This window comes from Panthera leo, chromosome C1 (genome assembly GCF_018350215.1).
Source record: "Panthera leo isolate Ple1 chromosome C1, P.leo_Ple1_pat1.1, whole genome shotgun sequence".
Lineage (NCBI taxonomy): Eukaryota > Metazoa > Chordata > Mammalia > Carnivora > Felidae > Panthera > Panthera leo.
This window is the reverse complement of record NC_056686.1, coordinates 58,246,807-58,267,266: the sequence shown is the minus strand read 5'-3', so window position 1 is coordinate 58,267,266 and position 20,460 is coordinate 58,246,807. Positions and strand designations below refer to the sequence as shown.

The 20,460-nt window shown below is 35.2% G+C and overlaps 1 protein-coding gene and 1 long non-coding RNA gene across 6 annotated transcripts in view; one reads left to right on the top strand and one right to left on the bottom strand.

Annotated features, from left to right (window-relative positions):
- The window catches only part of PTGER3 (prostaglandin E receptor 3), a 182,954-nt gene extending 169,693 nt beyond the window's left edge, over positions 1 to 13,261 (top strand). For 2 of the 3 annotated variants that reach the window (XM_042952155.1, XM_042952151.1), the window contains one exon: positions 9,277 to 11,903. In XM_042952155.1, the coding sequence (XP_042808089.1) occupies positions 9,277 to 9,297 (21 nt within the window). In that variant the 3' untranslated portion in view covers positions 9,298 to 11,903. Of the gene's footprint in view, positions 1 to 9,276; positions 11,904 to 11,957 lie in introns of those variants that run through there. The other variant, XM_042952152.1, reaches the window with a different exon arrangement.
- An 89-nt stretch (positions 13,262 to 13,350) lies between these two features.
- LOC122227565 overlaps positions 13,351 to 20,460 on the bottom strand; it is a 90,709-nt gene continuing 83,599 nt past the window's right edge. For 2 of the 3 annotated variants that reach the window (XR_006206125.1, XR_006206124.1), the window contains one exon: positions 14,754 to 14,787. This is a non-coding gene — a long non-coding RNA (uncharacterized LOC122227565). Of the gene's footprint in view, positions 14,613 to 14,753; positions 14,788 to 20,460 lie in introns of those variants that run through there. The other variant, XR_006206126.1, reaches the window with a different exon arrangement.

The following is a 20,460-nucleotide window of genomic DNA, read 5'->3' as shown; positions in this document are numbered from 1 at the left end:
CAGTCCACCCAATTCGGGGGTCTGCATAATAATGGGTTTCAGGGATACCTGAATAAAGAGATTCCCAGGCAGGTCAGACCTGTGGCAGTGGGGTTGCTTCTTGTTTTGTAAGCCATGTTTAAAACTAGTATGTAGTTAAACACTGAAACAACCAAGAAGCACATTGAAAAGTGAGTCTCGCACTCCCTGACCCCCCTCCTCATGAGCAACCCTTGAATATCCTTCAGGAGGCTGATCTTGCCCAAAGCTGTCTCCCAGAGTGTTCAACAGACCTTTAAATCTCAAGCCACACTGAGTAGGGTGCTTTAGATACATTGCTTATTTGTAGCTAGATGGGGCACCGTAGTAAACCACCCCTTTTTACAGATGAGGAAATCTAAGCCCAGAATGGGGGAAAAATAATAGAGAACTATACCCACAGAGAAGAGGCTTTAGAGAATAGTAGAATTTTAGAAAGTCTGTCAGGGGAAAAAAGTGATTATTTTAAACCTTTCGGTCTATTCAGTTGTAATTACTGGTACATTTGAGACATAAAATTTAAAAATGATACATTTATTTTACCTTTGTGCTCTTTTTCTATATACTTTCTAAAGGTGATACTAAAGAGCAATGAAATGACCAAAAACCATGTTGCACCAAAAAAAAAAAAGAAAAAAAAAAAAAGAAACCCAAAAAAGAATCTGTAATTCTTATAAATCTCTAGACTAAACAGATCAGGTCACTGCCTCCATCACCCCATTTAGCCAACTGAGATGTGAACTATAAAGAGATTCAATAAACTCCTAAGGTCACAGAATTTAAAGTCTGCTATGAAAATATACCAGCTATTCTTGCACCATTCACTGTTTTTGATGGCTATCTTTAATCTATGCATATTATAGTACAAATATAAAATCTCATTTAATAAAGCAATAAAGAGAATACATCAGCTGAAACTATGGTCAGTAAACTGTAGATTGAATTTATGCGTTGCAAGTGACCATTTACTTCTACTTACAGTACCTCAAGTCATGGATTATTTGGGAAGGGTTTTTCATATAGGTGATATAAATTACATAAATGAGACAAAGATGATGAACATATGCATTTTTAGGTTATATTAAAGTTGCAGCAAAACAGATGTTTTCTATCAGCTGAAGTCTAAAAATAAATAACCTATATAGAAATTTTGGAGTTAAATCTGCCGGCTTCATAAAGAGATTTTGACATCTTTTTTTTTTCCTTTTTAAAATAGAAAATTTAATGCTATCAACTATTAAGCAAGACAGAAGAAGAAAACATAGTTTTCTTTCACACCACATTCTTAAAGGTATTTTTATAACTTACTATAATTATTTTAGAATACAAAATTTTAAATGGACTCTATAACGTTTCAGATGAGTTTCAGGACCAAAAGTCTCTCATTAGAAGGTGATGCATTTGTTCGTTAAAATTGTAAAGCTGAAAGGCATCTTTCTTGGAAATGCTGAATTGCCGTCTAAACTAAATAATAATAACCGTAAGACAGGTTTTGTGTTCTCTCTTTTATTTCACACATTCGTATTAAGATTAGCAAATGTAGAAAGCAAGTTATAAGTGCAGGCACCAATCTACAAGTGGCCTTGAAAAGGAAAGCTGTTCCCAGGGAAAAGAAACCATTAGGATTATTCAAAAGCAAATGAATTCTCAATATATTTTCACATTTGACAATGAACATCTATTGTGTCAATCACTGCGTTGTCACAGAGACATGACAGACACAGCAAAAGAAAATGTCCCATATTACCCTTCAACCCCGCATGAATCTCAAAATCCACTAATTCCATCTCCTCTCCATTTCAGTCCCCTTGTCCTTAGCTCCTCTCCTCACCTCACTAAAATTCTCTGGGGGAGCGCCTGGCTGGCTCAGTCAGTAGAGCATGCAACTCTTGATCTTGGGGTTGTGAGTTTGAGCCCTATGTTGGATGCAGAGATTACTTAAAAATAAAATCTTAAAATAAATAAATAAATAAATAAATAAATAAATAAATAAATAAAATTCTCTGGTCACTCATTATAATCACCTCCTTGCATATGTTCTTGAGGACTTCTTTTTCATAGCTGGTTCTGTTCCATACTTACCAGAACTAGACGGGTTGCAGGTTACACAGATGTAAACATTTTTCAAAAGTTATCAAGTTGTACATTTAAGAGTTATCCATTTTGTTGCATGAAATTTTACCTTTAAAAACTTTAAACAAATATTGAACTTCAGTTAGTAGGTTGGCTTTTTGCAATACTATGGGTTAGCAATATTAAAACTTGCTTAAATATATGAGTAAATATATTGAAAGTAATGGGACTAGTATTTTAGGGGGAAGCTATATATGTGGAAAGAAGAAACATTTGTATTGGATTGAAATAGAAAGTATTAATATAAACTCATGATTTTTAATATCTACCTACCTAGCTAAACACATTTAGAAGTGATTATAGATATAACCATATATGTGTATGTACATGTACATGTACTAGATATGTCCACTGAGATTATCTAAAAGTTATGACAGCATTAGCAATGAGCATACCTAATGCCTACGTCTTGATTTCTACTTATCATTTGCATTAAAAGGAACTAGACTTCTTAAAGAAAAAAAATGATTCCAGGTCTGTGTCAGAGGGAAAAATACAACTATAAAGTATATTATTGGGAAAATTGATAACATTTGAATATAGGCTATGAATTTGATAACAGTGTTTATCAATATCAATTTTCCTGATTTTGTTAATTGTACTATAGTTATGTAAGAGAATGTCCTTGTTTTTAGAAAATATTCACTGAACTATTTAGTGGTAAGGGGTCACAAATGTCTCCAGTTTACTGTCAAATAGTTCAGAGAAAAATCATCTATCTATCTATCTATCTATCTATCCATCATCTATCTTTCTATCACCTATTGAGAGAATGCAAATGATAAAAACAATTGGGAGAAAAAGTAAACAATTGGTTAATGTAAATAAAAATATTCCTTGTTCTCTTCACTTTGCCGTAAGTTTGAAATCATATCAAAACAAAAGTTTAAACAATATCTTCAATGGCTTCTTGTGTCAGTCAGTATAAGACTTAGTTTCAAAAATGGCCAAAAAGTGTCCCCATTGTCATGTGTACCTTCATTTCTTCTCTGATGCCGTCTTTTCCATCATTTTCTCTTTCAATGCTTTATCCTCAGATGTCCTTGTAACATATCCGTCTTACAAGATGTCCTTGTTACATCCCTCATGTCCTTTAAGTCTATGCAAAAATCTCACCTTCTCAATTGGACCTTCTTCTTTTCCGTTACATCCTGCCTTACCCCCAACCTTCACACTCTTGATCTTCTTCACCCTGTTTTACTTTTTCTCTTCCATGACACCTATTAACTTTCTAACAACCATATGACTTATATGTCTTATTTCTGTCTTTTTGCCATTCTTTAGAATGTGAGTTCCACAGACAAGAGTTTTGTCTGCTGCCTTTTCTGGTATATCCTAAGACCTGGGACAGTACAAGTTACTCGATAAATATTTGTTGAATGGAAGAATTATTACTATCACATTGTCAGATTACCTCTGGGAAACATTTACTCTTTTGAATATTAATATTTAAGGATATTTTTTCTTTATAGTTCTTAGCTCACTGTAGTTAGTGTCTATTAGGTATTAATATCTGTCATCATGTTAAAGCAGTATAGTTTCAGCTATTTCTGAAGCATATATCTAACTTAATTGGAATAATTTAAGGAGTTTAGAGAAAGTACTTAAGAAAGCCATCTGAGCTTCACAAGGAGGCAGTAAAATGCTCTGGCTCCTTCTTTTTATCATCTGTTCCTCAGCTTTGAAGTTTTGGAAATAAGAAACTGGCTCACACTAATCAAAACTCATGAGATATACTGGTGAGCATACCAGTTTAAAGAATTCTAGTGAGAAATAAAATTTCTACAGATATCAGATATTTGAATCTTCTACTCAACTTATTTTCCTTAAGAACTTGACCTGCAGTTCAACAGATAAGTACAAAGTTACTTTCGTGGAATCAGAAAAAAAGGAATGAATTAGATTATGCTAGCCCAGTGAATACATTTTTCTGTCTAAGGACGGATCATCTAGGAATATAGTATTGGAAAATCCACTCCTCTGTACAGGGCATTTTCTCACTTCACGATGTTGAAAAGGATAGTATTATAACTGTGTTTGGAACACTCCCCCTTTTGAAGTTTCATGTTGATAATCGGTTCACACATTTCTTCCTTTAGTCATTTTAGTACACACCTAAGCCACAGTCAAGCCCTATTGCTATTGGTTTCCAAAGGAAATCACATTGTTCTTTGAAGATGATACGCTGAATTCATTAGTTTAGCTTTTAGAGGTGGTATGAGGTGATTCCTCCACTGTAACTCATGTCTCTATTGTCTTCAATTAGATAACAAAGAAAATGTTTAATAAAAGCTGCCTAATACTTAATCAAATTAAAAAATTCCTGAACAAAGTTAGGCTTCATGAAGTTCTAAAATCTCACTAGGTCACTGGTTCTGGACCACAATACAGAAAAAGCACTTCTTCCTATTCCTTCCCATAAGTGCAGGTTAAAAGTCCTGGACATGATATATAAAACAAACATAAGAAGACTGTGAAGGTATAGAGAAGACTGACCAACTATGAACCTTGGAACCCAGGAAAGACCAAGATGGCCTTCCTTTTTGATTCCTATATCCTGGACTGGGTACTGGAGAAACCATACCTGGAAAAGCTGATGGGAACTGATGAAAAAGAGCCCTCATAAAATCTAGTTCTTCCTGGCAAAGGACAAAGAAAGGAACAGCTTAACAAGATGAAAAATTTTTAAATAATAACTGCCCTACTGCAGAAGTGCACCATTGAACAAAATGCAGCTCTAGCCCCATCACTGTCAGCAAAAGCTGAGTGGGGATCCTAGACTTCTACCCTTGCCGGGCTGTAATAGAGCCCTGCAGTGTGATGTCAGAGAAGCCAAGCGGGGAGATGGAACTCCCACCCTCATCCTGTGGTAGCAATCCTCTCCCAACAGTGTCAGTGGAAGTCAGCCAGGATCCTGGGCTTCTGTCCCCACCTGGCGGTAATAATGCACCCTCCCATCTCCGCAGAAGTGATACAAGAGGAAGCCAGTTGGGGAACTTTCACTACCAGCCAGCAGGAAAACAATTTCCTTCTTGCAGTGTCAGTAGAAAATATTAATACTTTTCTGACGTGGATCTCAATGTATGCAGAGGAAGTATTTAAGATAATTATATTACAAGTGAAAAGCAGTAAAGTAACTCAAAGGGAGGCAAAATTTCCACATTTGATTCTGAAAGTAGTAGACCTTTGTGGTGATGGAAGAATTCTGTATCTTGATTACAGTGCCGGCCACAGGAATCTATATACATGTGATAAAATGACATGGAACCATATACAACATTGTACCAATATAAATTTCCTGTTTTGACATCATACTATAGTTAATGCAAGATGTAACCATTGGGAGAAAGTAGATGAGGGTACCCAAGGACTTTTCATTATTGCAGCTTTTTGTAAATCTATAATTATTTCAAAATAAATAGTAAATAATAAAATTTTAAGAGATCTTTATTAGGGCATATTTGGAAACTTCTCCTAACCATGCAAAAACATAAGAAGCATACGATAAAGAGTTGGTATAAAATTATTAGAGCAGATTTCCTCAGTAATTGGTTGGGGGGGGAGATTCATAGTTATTTATGACCTATTTGTTTCAGGGAATGCAATTTTGTTTTGATGTTGATATTATTATCAATTTCTGCTTTTTCTTTTTAAATTTGAGTATAGTTGACACAATATTATATTGGTTTCGGGTGTATGATTCGACAAGTTTTATACATTATGTTATGTTCACAACTGTAGCTACCTATCTGTCCCATGACACTGCTGTTACAAAGTCATTCAACTTCTTTTTATGTAGTCAATAATAACACTATATAAAAGCTCATGAGTCATCTTGTCTGGTCATTAATACAACTGACAAGTTTTTAGCATTTCCTAAAGAAAAGATGATTTGGGGCGCCTGGGTGGCTCAGTTGGTTAAGCATCCGACTTTGGCTCAGGTCATGATCTCACGGTTCGTGGGTTCGAGCCCCGCGTTGGGCTCTGTGCTGACAGCTCAGAGCCTGGAGCCCACTTCAGATTCTGTGTCTCCCTCTCTCTCTGCTCCTCCCCCACTCAGGTTCTGTTTCTCTGTCTCTCAAAACTAAATAAACATTTAAAAAATTAAAAAAAAAAAAGAAAAGAAAAGATGATTGATTATCTTCAGCTATCAGGGAATAGCAGCAGATACCTTGGAAGCCTGCAAGGATTTTTTGTTTTGTTTTGTTTTGCTTTTTTCCTCCTTCAAGAAAGTGAAAAAAAAAAAAAAATAGAAAGGAGTCTCTGGATCTATTAGTGGCACAAGTAGATAGCAGCATCAAACTGTGATAGCCAAATAATCCGGACCTCATTGCCCATGTGTGTCTGATTTTTTATCTACAGTGAAAATCCTTCCTGTCCTTCCAACCTATAGAAAACATTTTCTAAGTTTCTTCAAAGCCCAGATCACTTTTCTGGGAATTTATCCCATCATCCCCCTAACAGTCCCATTTGAACTATGTGATCTTCTCCACTGGTCACAATTGATTAGACTAGTAGAGGAAAGGAAATCCTATACTAATTTGGAATTGGGACACACAGACTCAAATTGAATAAACTTAAGGTCCAATGTTGCCAGTTTTCTATCGTCATTACTTCTTCTGAATCATGAAATATTCCAAACACAGGAAAAAACCTACCCAATTTCTTCCTACTGTAAGTTAACAGATATTAATGTACTACCATATTTCTTTCAAATTTCTTTTTTACTAAAAAACTTATGAACATTTAGATATAGAATTAAAATTAAAAAGGCTAGTACAAGATGTACCAACCACCAAAATATAAAAATAACCAAATTTTTGTCACATTCATTTATTTTTTATTTATGTTTTAATTGTGGTAAAGACACATAACACAAAATTTACCATCTTAACCATTTTTAAGTGTGCAATTCAGTATTGTTAACTATATTCACATTGTTATGGAATGGATCTCTAGGACTTTTTCATCTTGCAAAACTGAAACTCTATGCCCTTTGAACTATTTCTCATTTCCTCGTCCCCCAGCCCCTGGCAACCACAATTCAACTTTCTGTTACTATGAATTTGACTACTATAGATACCACACAGAAGTGGAACTATTCACTAATTGTCTTTGTGACTGGTTTATTTCACTTAGCATAATGTTTTCAAGGTTCATCCTTGTTGTAGCATGTGACAAGATTTCGTTATTTTTTCACACTAAAAATATTACAGTGTATATATTTTCCACAACTTCTTTTTACATTCACCAATTGATAGACATTTGGGTTACTTCCACTTCTGGGCTATTGTGACTACTGCTTCAATGAACTTGGGTGTGCAAATATCTCTCTGAGGTTCTTTCAGTTCTTTTGGATATATATACAGAAGTTGGACCACTGGATCACATGGTAATTGTAGTTTTATGTTTTGAGGAATCTCTATACTGTTTCCCACAGTGGCTGCACCATTTTACATTCTCATTAACAGAATGCAAGGCTTCTATTATCTTCACATTCTCACCAACACTAGTTATTTTCTGGTTTTTTTTATAGTGGCCATCTTAATAGGTGTGAGGTGATCTTGCATTGGGATTTTAACTTTCATTTCTTTAATGATTTCTTTAGATGTGCATTTCTTCATATGCTTGTTGGCCATTTGTATATCTTTTTTGGAGAAATGTCCATTGAAGTTTTTTGCTCATGTTTAAATTGGGCTGCCTTTTGTTGCCATTGAGTTGTAGGGGTCCTTTACGTATTCTGGGTATAACTCCATATATAATATTTGCAAATATTTTCTCTCATCTGAGGATTGTCTTTCACCCTGCTGACTATTTTCTTTGATGTGTAGAAGTTTTGAAATTTCATGTATTCTCATTTGTCTGTTTTTACTTCTGTACTTTTGGTGTCATACCAAAAAACCATTGCCAAATTTAATGTCATGAAACTTTCCCCCTATGTTTTCTTCTAAGGTCTTATGTCTCACATTCAGGCCTTTAATCCATTTTGAGTTAATTTTTGGTAAATGGTATAAGATAAGGATCCAACTTCATTCTTTTGAATGTGAATATCCAGTTCTCCCAACACCAATTGTTGAAGAGACTGTTCTTTTCTCCATTGCGTAGTCTTAACACTTTTGTTGAAGTCATTTGACCATATGCAAAAGGTTTTATTTCTGGGCTCTCTATTCTATGCCATTAATCTATATGTCTGTTTTTATGCCAGTACCACACTGTTTTAATTAATGTAGCTTTGTATAACTTAATGTATTTTTTTAAAAAACTGTTCACAATTTTCCTTCTTTATATATTTTACAGCAAATATCAGACCACATAATTTTAGCCCTATGTGATTCAATATAAATCTCTAAAAATTGTGGACATTTTCTTTTCAGAAAGTATCATCATTACTTAATAAGATTGGCAATGTTACTTTGTTATCATCCCATACCTAGTCCAAAATCAAATTAGGAATTGTCTGGAAAATGTGTCCATTGATTTATTTGAATCAGGATCCAAACAAGGTCCCCACTTTAATTTGATTACATCTTGTAAGTCTCTTTTGATTCAGAGAAGTCCTACCCTTCCTCCTTTTCCCCTCAGGCATTGATTTATCGAAACTGGATTAGTTGTCCTATAGAATGCCTTACATTCTGGATTGTTTACATCCTTGTTCTGTCACTTAACTTGTAAATGGAAGTTAACTGGTGGCTTAATTGTATGATCATTTAACTATACATTGAAATTCACTCAGAACTTTGATTTTTTTTTCATATCTATATGCAGTTTTCTTAATTCACTTGCAAACTGGAGATTCTGGGGACTTTTCCTAGTTTCACTGGTTATTCTCAGATGCCTTCCCATGTTTCCACCCAGAATATGCAGGTCTTCTTCCCTTAGTAATGAATGTTTGTTGGCAAATTTTTTGAACCCTGAGTTGGAGTTCAACCAGTGGAGTACACCGGCTGTCCCCATTCATTTCTCACTATTCCTGCCACCCAGCTGTGTCCTTATTCTGCTACTGTAGGTAATTTATCACTTGTGTTCACAATCTGAAGTTTTTGGAAATATCTTGCCTTCTAGTTTATACAGATGTTGTCAATGGATTTCTCATTCGTTATCCTAATTCATTTGCTTATTTTTCAGGAGGAATTTTTTGGAGATTAAAAATCAACCTTGCTGCCAAGATCACATCACTGGAAGTTTCTCAACTTTCTTTTTGTTAAGGAAAGAAAATTATCACAGAAAAACCACACCTCCCAACCAATTCTTTTTCACTTTTTCCCCTATGCCCACCCCTAAAGGTAACCCCATCCAGAAGTTCCCATGCATGTTTTTTTTCACTTTTACTACATGTATATGCATCCATTAAATTTGTATCCTACTGTTTTGTGAGTTTAGAATATTTACATATATGTTGTCATATTATATGTATGATTTTCTACTTGGTTTTCTTCACTCATAATTGTATTTCTTGAAATTTATCCATATTGAAACGTGAAGCTCTAGATCATTAATTTTAACTGCTGTAGAGTATTCCATAGTTTGAAGAAAGCATAATTTGTCAGTTCTCTGACAAGAAAAAATTATTCTATTTCACTATAATAAGTAGCAGTGCGAAAGAAAGAAAGGAAGGAGAAAAGAAAAGAAAAGAAAAGAAAAGAAAAGAAAAGAAAAGAAAAAAAACCAGTGAACATGTTAGTTTGTGCCTATCAGCATGAGTTTCTCTAAGATAAATATTTAGGAGTGGAAGTGTCGGGTCAAAGGGCATTTGCATCTTCTTATGTTCATATGTGTAAGAGTTTCCTCCATGTGTATCTATACTGAAATTTGTGATGTTTTCACTTCTTATATCCTTGTAGGCGTGAAATGGTATCTCATTGTTAATTTATTTTACATTTTCCTGATTGAAATGTGAGGTTGAGAATCTTTCTTATTGATGATTTGGTTTTCTTCTGTGACTGGCTTGTTTATGAAATTTCTCCTGGTTTACATGTCAATTTCTTAATGATTTTCGAGGGTCTTAAAAATATCTTCTAGATAATAACCCTTTTTTGGCATGTATTAAGTACAATGGATTTTCTTAGTGTCTTCTGTAAATCTTCTCTGTCTCTCTCTTTCTCACCCTCTCTTGTTTTTTCAATTTCTATCTCTGCCTCTACCAGTGTCTCTATTCCAACAACTCTTTCTCTCTCTATAGCCCAGACTTTGTCCATGAAAACATCTTGGGAAACAGGCAGCATACCAGTCTTTTCATTTTCCCAAATCTTTCTCAAACCCACGACCACCACTTACATTTCTTTCTGGAACGTCCTTTCTTTCTGAAGCATTGACACTCAGTAACCAGATATTAAGAACAGAAGAATTCTACCTTTACGGACAACCTGTTTGTCAGTTGTAATCATGTTCTGTATATTAGTTTACGTTCAACTGGTGTTTTTCCTTTTTATAGCATTTCTCTTATTACACTTTTCCTTATTCTGGATCTTTCCTATTCCCTATCTTTATCAGGATTTTGCAAGTCTGGTGAGTGCAATAAACAAAATGTTAATTGTGTGGTGGGTGAGGATATGGATAATAGGAAAAAGAAAAATAAATTAAAATTCCTTTATAAACATAAACCATGCATTGAATGAGAATTTGATGTTATGGCAAAATAAAAGTTGAGGTGATAATGTCAATTTATTTAAATGGGTAGATGTCAAAGTCAAAATGATTTGGAAAATAAAGAAAAGTTTCTAGAACATACCAGATTATATTATCACATTGTCTCCACACACACACAAAAATGGTGTTAATGCACAAATGCCTCTCGAAGATTATGTAAGTTTGTGAGTCTGAAGTAATGCTATTTTGAATATTAACATCTAGTTAATATAACTTCTTAAAGTGAAATATATGGAGTAAAGGTTTTCTTTGCTTTGTTTTCCTTTTTTTATCTTTCTCTTTGGCTTTCCTTTAGCATAGACTAGAGAAATAAAGTCACCTGTAAATGCTTAGAGTTATTTATTTGGATTCCAATTTAAACTTTCCATTATTTTTATTTTTATTTTTAAACACAGGCATTTGTTTGGTTTCATGAGAAAGCCCTCAGTTTTGTTCTCTTCTTACCAAAGTTCTTAAAATGGAAGTATTATTTTAACATTTGACAATAATAGACCAAAGAGGGTGATAACATCCAAGTCCTAAGTAGGTATTTCATCACCTAGAATAATATTTTTAACGAGAAAATGCATTAGACAAAGAAGAGTAGGGGATTCTAATTATAATAATTATAACTGGAAGAAATAGCTGACCTGGGATAACACATCTAGTCCAAGTTTGTATCCAATATAAATTTTTAAATCTAAAAAAAAAATCTAAATAATATTTAGATTCTAAGTGATGAGTCAGATTTGGAGACAAAAATAGTAGCACGTAATGTTTAATCTGTTCAAAAATAGGAATGATTTCATTTAAAAAATGACAAACATTCTTCAGAGTTCCAGGCCTCCCAGTTATTTTAACATAACAATTTATCTTGGAGGAAGGCTCATAAACTCTGCACTGTTTAGTTTACTCCTGCACCTTGCAGGAGTTCACTTAGGAAATTGACTCTTAATTTGGTTCAAAAGGTCAGTGCCCTTAAATTAGGGTTTTGTGCAATGCAGAATACAAAAAGGTCAGTAATATTATTTGAAAACATCATTATTACTTTGCACTCTATTTAAGCCTATATTACCCTCAAAAGAAATTAATTATCTTGGTGATTTTGTACCTCATTTGCCTCAAAGTTTTTTTTTGTTTGTTTGTTTTAATGATAAATGTAATATCTATATTAACTTCAGGTTGTACCTTGAACAAAATCTCACTCTGATTTACAGAATAATTGAAACCATTCTCAAAAATGTCCAATATAATAAAGGACAGGTAAGCTTCTTGTTTCATAACATTTTCCAAAAAGGCTTTTATTTCCAAGTAAATTTGATCTATTCTTATTTGCTATTAATTTAGCAGCCATGACCTGAATTTGATTTATTTATCTAGCTAGCTCATAAATCTTTGTATTAAGTCTTTGTATGTACTAGGCAATGATTTACCCATGACTCAAATTTTTAATTCTTCCTTCCATAAATTAAAAAAAAGTTAGAATTTCTGTTTTTATCCTCAAATATTCCTGGATAATAATTCCAGTAACTTATCTCTTACATAAGTCTGGATTAAAGAGATGATTGAAATTCATAACAAATGTCATTTTTGTCTCTCACATTATCCTACTACTTAGAACTATGAAATAAGGCAGTTTCATATTTGTAGTGCTTCACCCATATCAATAAATCCTGTGAAAACTCAATGGACTCTTAGTGAAAAAGAGTAGTTCCTGCTCCAAGGTCCCTGAATGAGAATAATCTGCAACCTTGTGGTAGATTCTAGGACATAGAGCAATGCCAAGAACAAATGCTAGTTCCCACCAAAGGTAGGAGACTGCAAACTGGGTTAGGCCCAGGTTCTGGAAAGGCCTGGCAGCTAGAAGATTTTGAGATGAAAATAAAGTGATCTCTGTTACTTTCCAGCCCATCCAAGACCAATCAATAGGTCAGCAAACAGAAAAGATATTGAAATAAATATTATGTATTTAGTTCCTCCAATATGCTAGTATTAGCACAGATCCATATTGCCAGGTTAGTGCTTATCATCCATGTGAACAAGAATGTAACCTCCCTGTGCTGCAGTTTTCTTATCTATAAAATAAAGACAACACATTTGCTAAAATAGTTCAGTACATTTGTTCTTAGGATAGTGCCTAACACACACACAAAAAAGCATTCTTTAAGTATTTGCTATTATTGCTGTATTATTGTTGTTGTGATTATTAATATAATGAGTGGCACACCGATATGACACGTTGTGACAGAAGCTTAGCAAAGATTCTGTTGACTTAACTTCTCTCATCATTTCGGACACCAAATCATGATCACAATTATGTGCAAGGTCCTAATAGCTCAGGTATATCTCTGGAACAACACCAGATGGATTTTATTTTTTTCCCTGAAGAATGGATCCTCCAATTAAACCTAATCATGAAAGGGTGACTGGGTGACTCAGTCTGTTAAGAATCTGACTTCGGCTCAGGTCATGATCTCACAGCTTGTGAGTTGGAGCCCTGTGTCAGGCTCTGTTCTGACAGCTCAGAGCCTGGAGCCTGCTTCAGTGTCTGTCTGTCTGTCTGTCTCTCAAAAATAAACATTAAAAAAAATTTTTTTAATTAAAAACAAACAAACCAACATAATCATGACTCATTAGGAGCCAGAGGTTTTTAAACAGTGCTTTTCAGATGGCCACCAGTTTCAGGGAAGGATTTGCTCTATGGTAGCCTGGAGGTCCCAATGCTTTCATCCCAAGATGATTTTTATCTTCCACCTGGAGGTGGGGTGAAATGACCTGTGACCACGTTAGCCCACTTTGAGGGCCTTGACTTAATGTGAAAATCTCAGGTTCTATTTCTGAGCTTTGCAACAGACTGGGGGCTGGGTCTCTGCATCTCAGCACATGGACTTCAGCTGCCAGGTAACCAGGTAACCCATCTGCTTACCACTCATGGTTCAGTATTTGAGTTTCAGCTCATTCTTCCTCTTCTCCTCTCTTTTTCTTCTCCTTTTTTTCCTCTTTCTTCCTTTCCTTTTGTCATTGGAGATTTTTCTCACTGTCATCTGAGGAATACATTTAAAGGGTACGTTTGCAATACTTCAGACGCAATCCAGTTGTACTGCAGTGGAGGGTCACTCAGTGTTTTTAGTCCATCATCCAGGAAAAAGTGGAAATCAAGATTCCATTTTTTTTGAAAGCCTAATCAGAGTTAGATTTGTGTTTCTTCTGTTGGCAACACTGTGCTAAAACTGACCACAAGGAGGCCTAGTTTTTTCCAGGTTATAGGCTTTTCTACTTTATTCCCACAGCAGCCCAAATTCATGGGAGGAAATTAAGTGTGTGTGCCCAGGATACTATTTATACCATGTCCTCCAAAAAACTGGTTTTAATTTTCTTTCTTTCCCATCGGTATGCAAACCTTAACAATGCAGTCAGCGGATCTGGCTTTAATCTTGTTGCATTATATTTTACACAGCCATTGTACACATTTTATCTGAAGTAAGAGCATGACTCAGTAAGCATGTGTATGTGTGTGTGGTACACTGTAATCGTAAATTTTTTATTATTTTTCAATGTAATAAGAGAGAGGGTCAAGCACAGGTAATAAAAGAGCTTATCAGAAAACAGACAATTTATGTCCTCAGGGAAGGAAGGATTACAAATCTCAGACTTGGTCAGAAATGAAATTTTACAATGTAAACATTCACAATTTCATGCTAAGAACTGCATGTGGAGGTAAAATACATTATTATTACAGGTAGATTCCAATCTTTGGAATGGAGGGGGTCTGCAGGCAGAGGTTTCGTTATTGGATGTCCCAGCTGACTGCTCCAGAATACTCCAGCAGTTACACGCTGGAAAGAAGAAGCAGGTGTTATCAAATGACTGCTCAGGAATGTGACCTAAAGGGGACACTAATTGGAACACAGGCTGGTCACACAGCTCTCTTTGGTGGGTTGTTTTAAATGGTTGTCTGCATCTCTTGATGTCTGTGATCTCTACCTAGGTCATCTTCAACAGCTTCTCTTCCTGTAAACAGGGAAAGGAGTGCCGGGAAATAGGTGAGTGACAGAAAACAAGTGGGAGTCATAGTCACTTCTGGCCCTATTAACCAGTATGACACTACTTGCTAGGTTGGAGTTGAGTTTTAGTAATCCTTAGATATTTGTGGCTGCTTTGTTCAGAAATTGAACCTCAAAGCAATGACTACTGGTGAGTTTGGATGGTGTAGCCAAAATAATTCAGGATTCAAAGGGATCAAATCTCAGCCCCATTACTTGATCACTTTGTAACCTTGGTCTCATAACCTATCTATGTATTATTATTGCAATTTGTGAAATGGCGATTACAATAACTCCCTCTATAGATTAATGTGAAGATAAACTAAGAAAACATAAGGTACAAATACTAGGTGCTCAGTATTTTTTTGGTTCCTTTTTCATCATGCTGTAGGTTAATTGTATCCAACTCTTCCACTCACAAAAATTGGGTTGGGCATTAGAAGACATTTACATATTCACATTGGGGATCAATTCACTCCATCCACACTAACCATTCTCATTGTTGTTCAAACACAACAGACATTCTCCTGCCTTAAGGGGATTGATCTGGCTGTTCCTTCCCCATGAATATTTTCCCAGTTATGCACATAGCTGACTCTTTCACCTCCTTCAATTCTTTGATCAGATGTCTTCTTCTCATTGTGGTTTATCCCAACAGCCTCATTTAAAATTGCAAACTCTACATGCTTTCCTCCCTGCTCCCATACTGTTGTACTATTGATTCTCCTTACCACACTCTTTTCCTTTTAAAAATATAATTATCACCTTCTGGCACTCTATAATATTTACTTTTCATTATGTTTTTTGTTCATACCTTGCCTTCTCCCACTAGAATGTACACTCCATAAAGGCTAAAATCTTTATTTAACTAATGTATCCCAGGTACCTGTTTCCGGATATATAGTTAGGGGACAATAAATTTTTTTAATGAATGCACACAGGCATTTCAGACTAAATTAGAATATAGAATTACTCACTTCCATATCCCCAGAGCCTAGAGTATAGAAAGTGTGAAATGTGTAATGGAAAGGATGAAAATAATTGATAAACATAAAATCAACTTCTCAAGAGGGTGAGAAATTACATAAACTCAGGCAAAACCCGTCATCATTATTCTCTTCTTTCTGAACTTGACAAGCAAACATACTGGTTTAGGATTTTTTTTCTATGTTTGACTAGTATAAGAAAGTCAGAAGGTCAAGAAAATGTGGAGAATATTAACAGTTGCCCAAGAACTTTGTGTAATCCTGATGACCATTTATATTCCTGCTGGGTTATTTAAATTTTGAATGCTGATATTTAAACTAACACTGGATTGGGGCACCTGGGTGGCTCAGATGGTTGAGCGTCCGACTTCAGCTCAGGTCCTATGTCACAATTTGTGAGTTCGAGCCCCGCGTTGGGCTCTGTGCTGACAGCTCGGAGCCTGGAGCCTGCTTCGGATTCTGTGTCTTCTTCTCTCTCTGCCCCTCCCCCACTTGTGCTCTGTCTCTCTCTATCAAAAATAAATAAAATTTTTAAAAAATTTAAACTAACACTGAATTAATATTAATCATTTTTGAAATAAAAGAGCAGTATGATGAAATTCAGATGCACCTCATCAGTGGATAGACCTACATTGCTACCCATGTCATTTTGAGTTTGGCTCAGCAGGATATTGGCATCTGTTCTTTTGGAGTAATCTTATCTCCCTCAACCAAGTGAAGAGACACAACTGATTAAGTCTCTTCTGAGAATCTGTCCTTTGTTATTAGAATTTTTTGCTCTACATAGTGTCAAGAAGGCATTATCTAATACAATCTTAAGAAAATACAACACCACCTTCACACTCAAAAGATGACATCATGCTCAAAGAATTTCTATAGAGTCAAACCCAAAATGAAGAATAATTTATAGTTGAGTTATTTGGAGGAATGCAAACCTCCAAATAGATGCATGTTATAAATACAAGCAAAGAAAGTTTATAGAAATCATAGTAAATTTCTGTCAAGAAGGTTGGAATTATCACCTGACTTTTTTCTGTCTCTGTTTTTAGTAGTTAAAATGATAGTCTGTCCCTTGAGATCTCTCTCTAATGGATAGTTTAGAACATATTAACCTGATTTTACACAACTGCTGTGCTCAGTCAACTGTACTCACAGTGTCATACATGCCTGAACAAGCAGGCATCGTGCAAAGGCTTTATGTGATGCTAGCATCTAGTTTTGCCTCATACCTATGCATTTATAAATTAACTGTGCCTTTGTCTTGTCTCCGGATATTGACACAGTTGAGGATTGGACAGGCTTCAATGAAGAAAGATGCCCTAGAGAAGCATGGAAACCATTTATATTCTACTTCATGACTAACACAGTCATTCACTTATTTTTGAACACACAGGTTAAAGGAAATATGCAATAACTCTCTGAGACAATGTGAGGACAGAGAATTAAATCAAGCCTTTATGCCATCAAAAATATGTTTTAATGTGTGCAGCAGGCTCAAGTGCTCAAAACTCAAATGTCTCACTTTAAAGTTAGAACTCCCAGGTGGCAAATAAAACCACCAACATATTCATGATTCATTCTTACCTCTTTACATAAGCCTGCAACTGGGAACACAAATAAGGAATATGAAAGCTGACCCAGAATCTATCATTCAATATTATTCTGCTGAAAATGTTACATAAAAGCAGCCAGAAGTCAAGTAGGAAAAATCAAAATACAAGACCATAAGCCCAATTGTTATATTGTTAAAGCATGGATAAATAAAGATGGGTGGTCCTACGTACATGTTCTATATCAATCAGAAGAGATGAAAACCAATCTGCTCCTAAGACTCTGATGGCATAAGTATCACAGAATGAGGAATGTATTAAGTGGTTAGTGCTAAAGTAACTTTTGAGGACCAGTTGATGTAGAGAATATACCAGAAAAACAGAAGATACCATCTTTGCCTTTCAGTTATATTTCTCTTATTAAGTTCATCTAAAGATTTGGGCATCAGGTGGCATGATACCCAATAATTGAACTGGCCAGGTGTTTCACTTGGTATCCAGAATTTATAGATTAATATTTATTCTAGTTTGTCATTCCCTTTGTTTGGTAGTATATTAATTATTATGCCCTTTTTACTTCAATTGGAAAATTATTGTTTCCAGGCTTCTCTGCCTAGTCACTGGTCATTTGTTTATACAGGCTATAAAGTGGAGTCCCCAGGGTCTGTTCCTGTTTTAGCTACCCTAATTTCCACCCTGCAATTAACCAAAGGGAAGTGAATATACAACGCCAAAAAGGGAGCCAACCAAGGGGCCACCATTAGGTGATTTTAGACAGTGAACATTGGCACAGCTATTAAATTCAATCAACAGGATAAGCACTAAAAAATATGGATCCAGATCACTGGTCAACTATTCAGATGCATGCTCTGGTTCCACAGTGAAAATCCAGAAGCTGTAAGGCCACAGTAGAAATTGCTGCATCCAGTTTAGTCAACAACTCACAGATAGTTATAATTAGGAGTCATCTAATACTCAACTCTTGCCCAAGGTCATAGAGGTCATTAATGACTGACCCAGAGCAAGAACCAAGAATTCCTTACTTAAGTACTGGGCTCTCTCCAACCAATCTTTAACCATGAGGATAATGTAGCTCTAAAATAAATTTGTACATATTTTTATGAGTTCTATGGCATATTTTAATAACCCCACATAATTTCAGATGAATCCCGGTTGAAGTTTCAAGGCTTTTAGTTCACTTTGAAATGACAAGTTATTTACAAATCTTTAATGTACTGAGCTATGTACTAACTTTCTTTTGTTTGTTTACTTGAGCAAAGGGAGGACAAGTAGCCCCAGACCTCAAGCCATTCATGCTGAGGAACTGGACCATATAAATCAAGAACTCAGGAAATAGCAAATACAACTTTAGTCAGTAGTAAATTTATATGCTGGAGTGGCTGAACACTTTAAAAGTAACGTAAGGCAAGAGAGAGAACAAGGAAGAAGCAAAGTTGAGAAGATACATTTTTCTTTAAAAACTCCTCTAAATCACCCCTTTTTCAATAGCAGTCTAGCCCAATTTAGATAAGCCAGGATGACTAATTTATTCTTTCAAAACATTGCTTATGTATCAGGATGTTATTTTCTACAATCAAAAAAGTAGTTTGTAGCACATCAGAGCGCTAAGGAAATTAGTGGATGAACAATCCCTTTCAGGGTGCTGTTCACTTAATTTGTTATGGGATCGAACCATCTGATACAAGACAAAACTGATCTGACCATTCACCTTATACTCAAACTAGAAGTAAAATGGAACTAACTGCCTCTTTATTGTTGTCACTTTTCAGGCTTTATGTCACAAAATGTTAGATCTTAAAGTCCCTACCTGACTGCCTGGAGTACTGACTTCCTGCCAGTTGCATTATGTTGTCAAATGAGTAAAAACAAACTTTAATTATATTAAGTCATTGGAATCTGGAGCAACTTGTTATACTAGTGTTATGCTAGTGTTATTTACCCTGACCTGTTACATAAGTAATTTTTCACATAAGTGAGTTTTTTCATGTAGTACACATTATATATAATTTTTCTTCAATACTTGATTCTCCCCTGCCTTCTGTACACCTAGAAGATGTGATTATTGGCCCTTAAAGTTGAATTAAACACTGTGATGGATTCTGACCAATAAATTGTGAGTATAAATTGTACGTAACTGAGATTGTGGAAATCTCATGTTTAATTGCCCAAGCTCTCTTTTACCATGCTGAGTGATTGAGAGGGCTTGTGTTCTAGGTGGTGCAACCACCACATGGTAGAGTCCTCATTGATCTGGCTTCCTCAGTGACTGGGGAGTTGAGTCTCAAGTCAATCAGCAATGCATATATAATGTGAGCAGGAAATAAGTTGCAACTTTGAAGTTGTTTGTTAGCTCAACACAGCTTAACCTATTTTGATTAATATGTGACATACAGGCTAGAATATGTATATGTATAGGATGTATATGTGTATATATGCATATATGTATTTAGCCATGTATGTACATATACATATATGTATAAATTTATGTACTTCTACTCATATATGTACCTACATATGTATTAACATATAATATATATACACACATAAACACATGTAAGAGGTGTATTAGGCAGAATATGTCTATATGTACACATACACGCATATATACACATATGATTAGTAAATTGTTGCATGAGGAATTTTGATGATTTAACAGTGCTTTATTTTATAGAAAGTGTTTTTAAATTACATCTTTAAAAATGATTTTTTTTTTAATTTTTTTTTCAACGTTTTTTATTTATTTTTGGCACAGAGAGAGACAGAGCATGAACGGGGGAGGGGCAGAGAGAGAGGGAGACACAGAATCGGAAACAGGCTCCAGGCTCTGAGCCATCAGCCCAGAGCCTGACGCGGGGCTCGAACTCACGGACCGCGAGATCGTGACCTGGCTGAAGTCGGATGCTTAGCCGACTGCGCCACCCAGGCGCCCCTAAAAATGATTTTTAATCAATGTAGATTATTTTTTATAACACCATGACAAAAAGCAAGCCATACACCAAATGATCTGTGCTACAAGTTCTGCGAGGAGCTAATCACAACGTTTGTCCTCTCTGCATTTTAAACAGTATGAAAAATAAACATAGG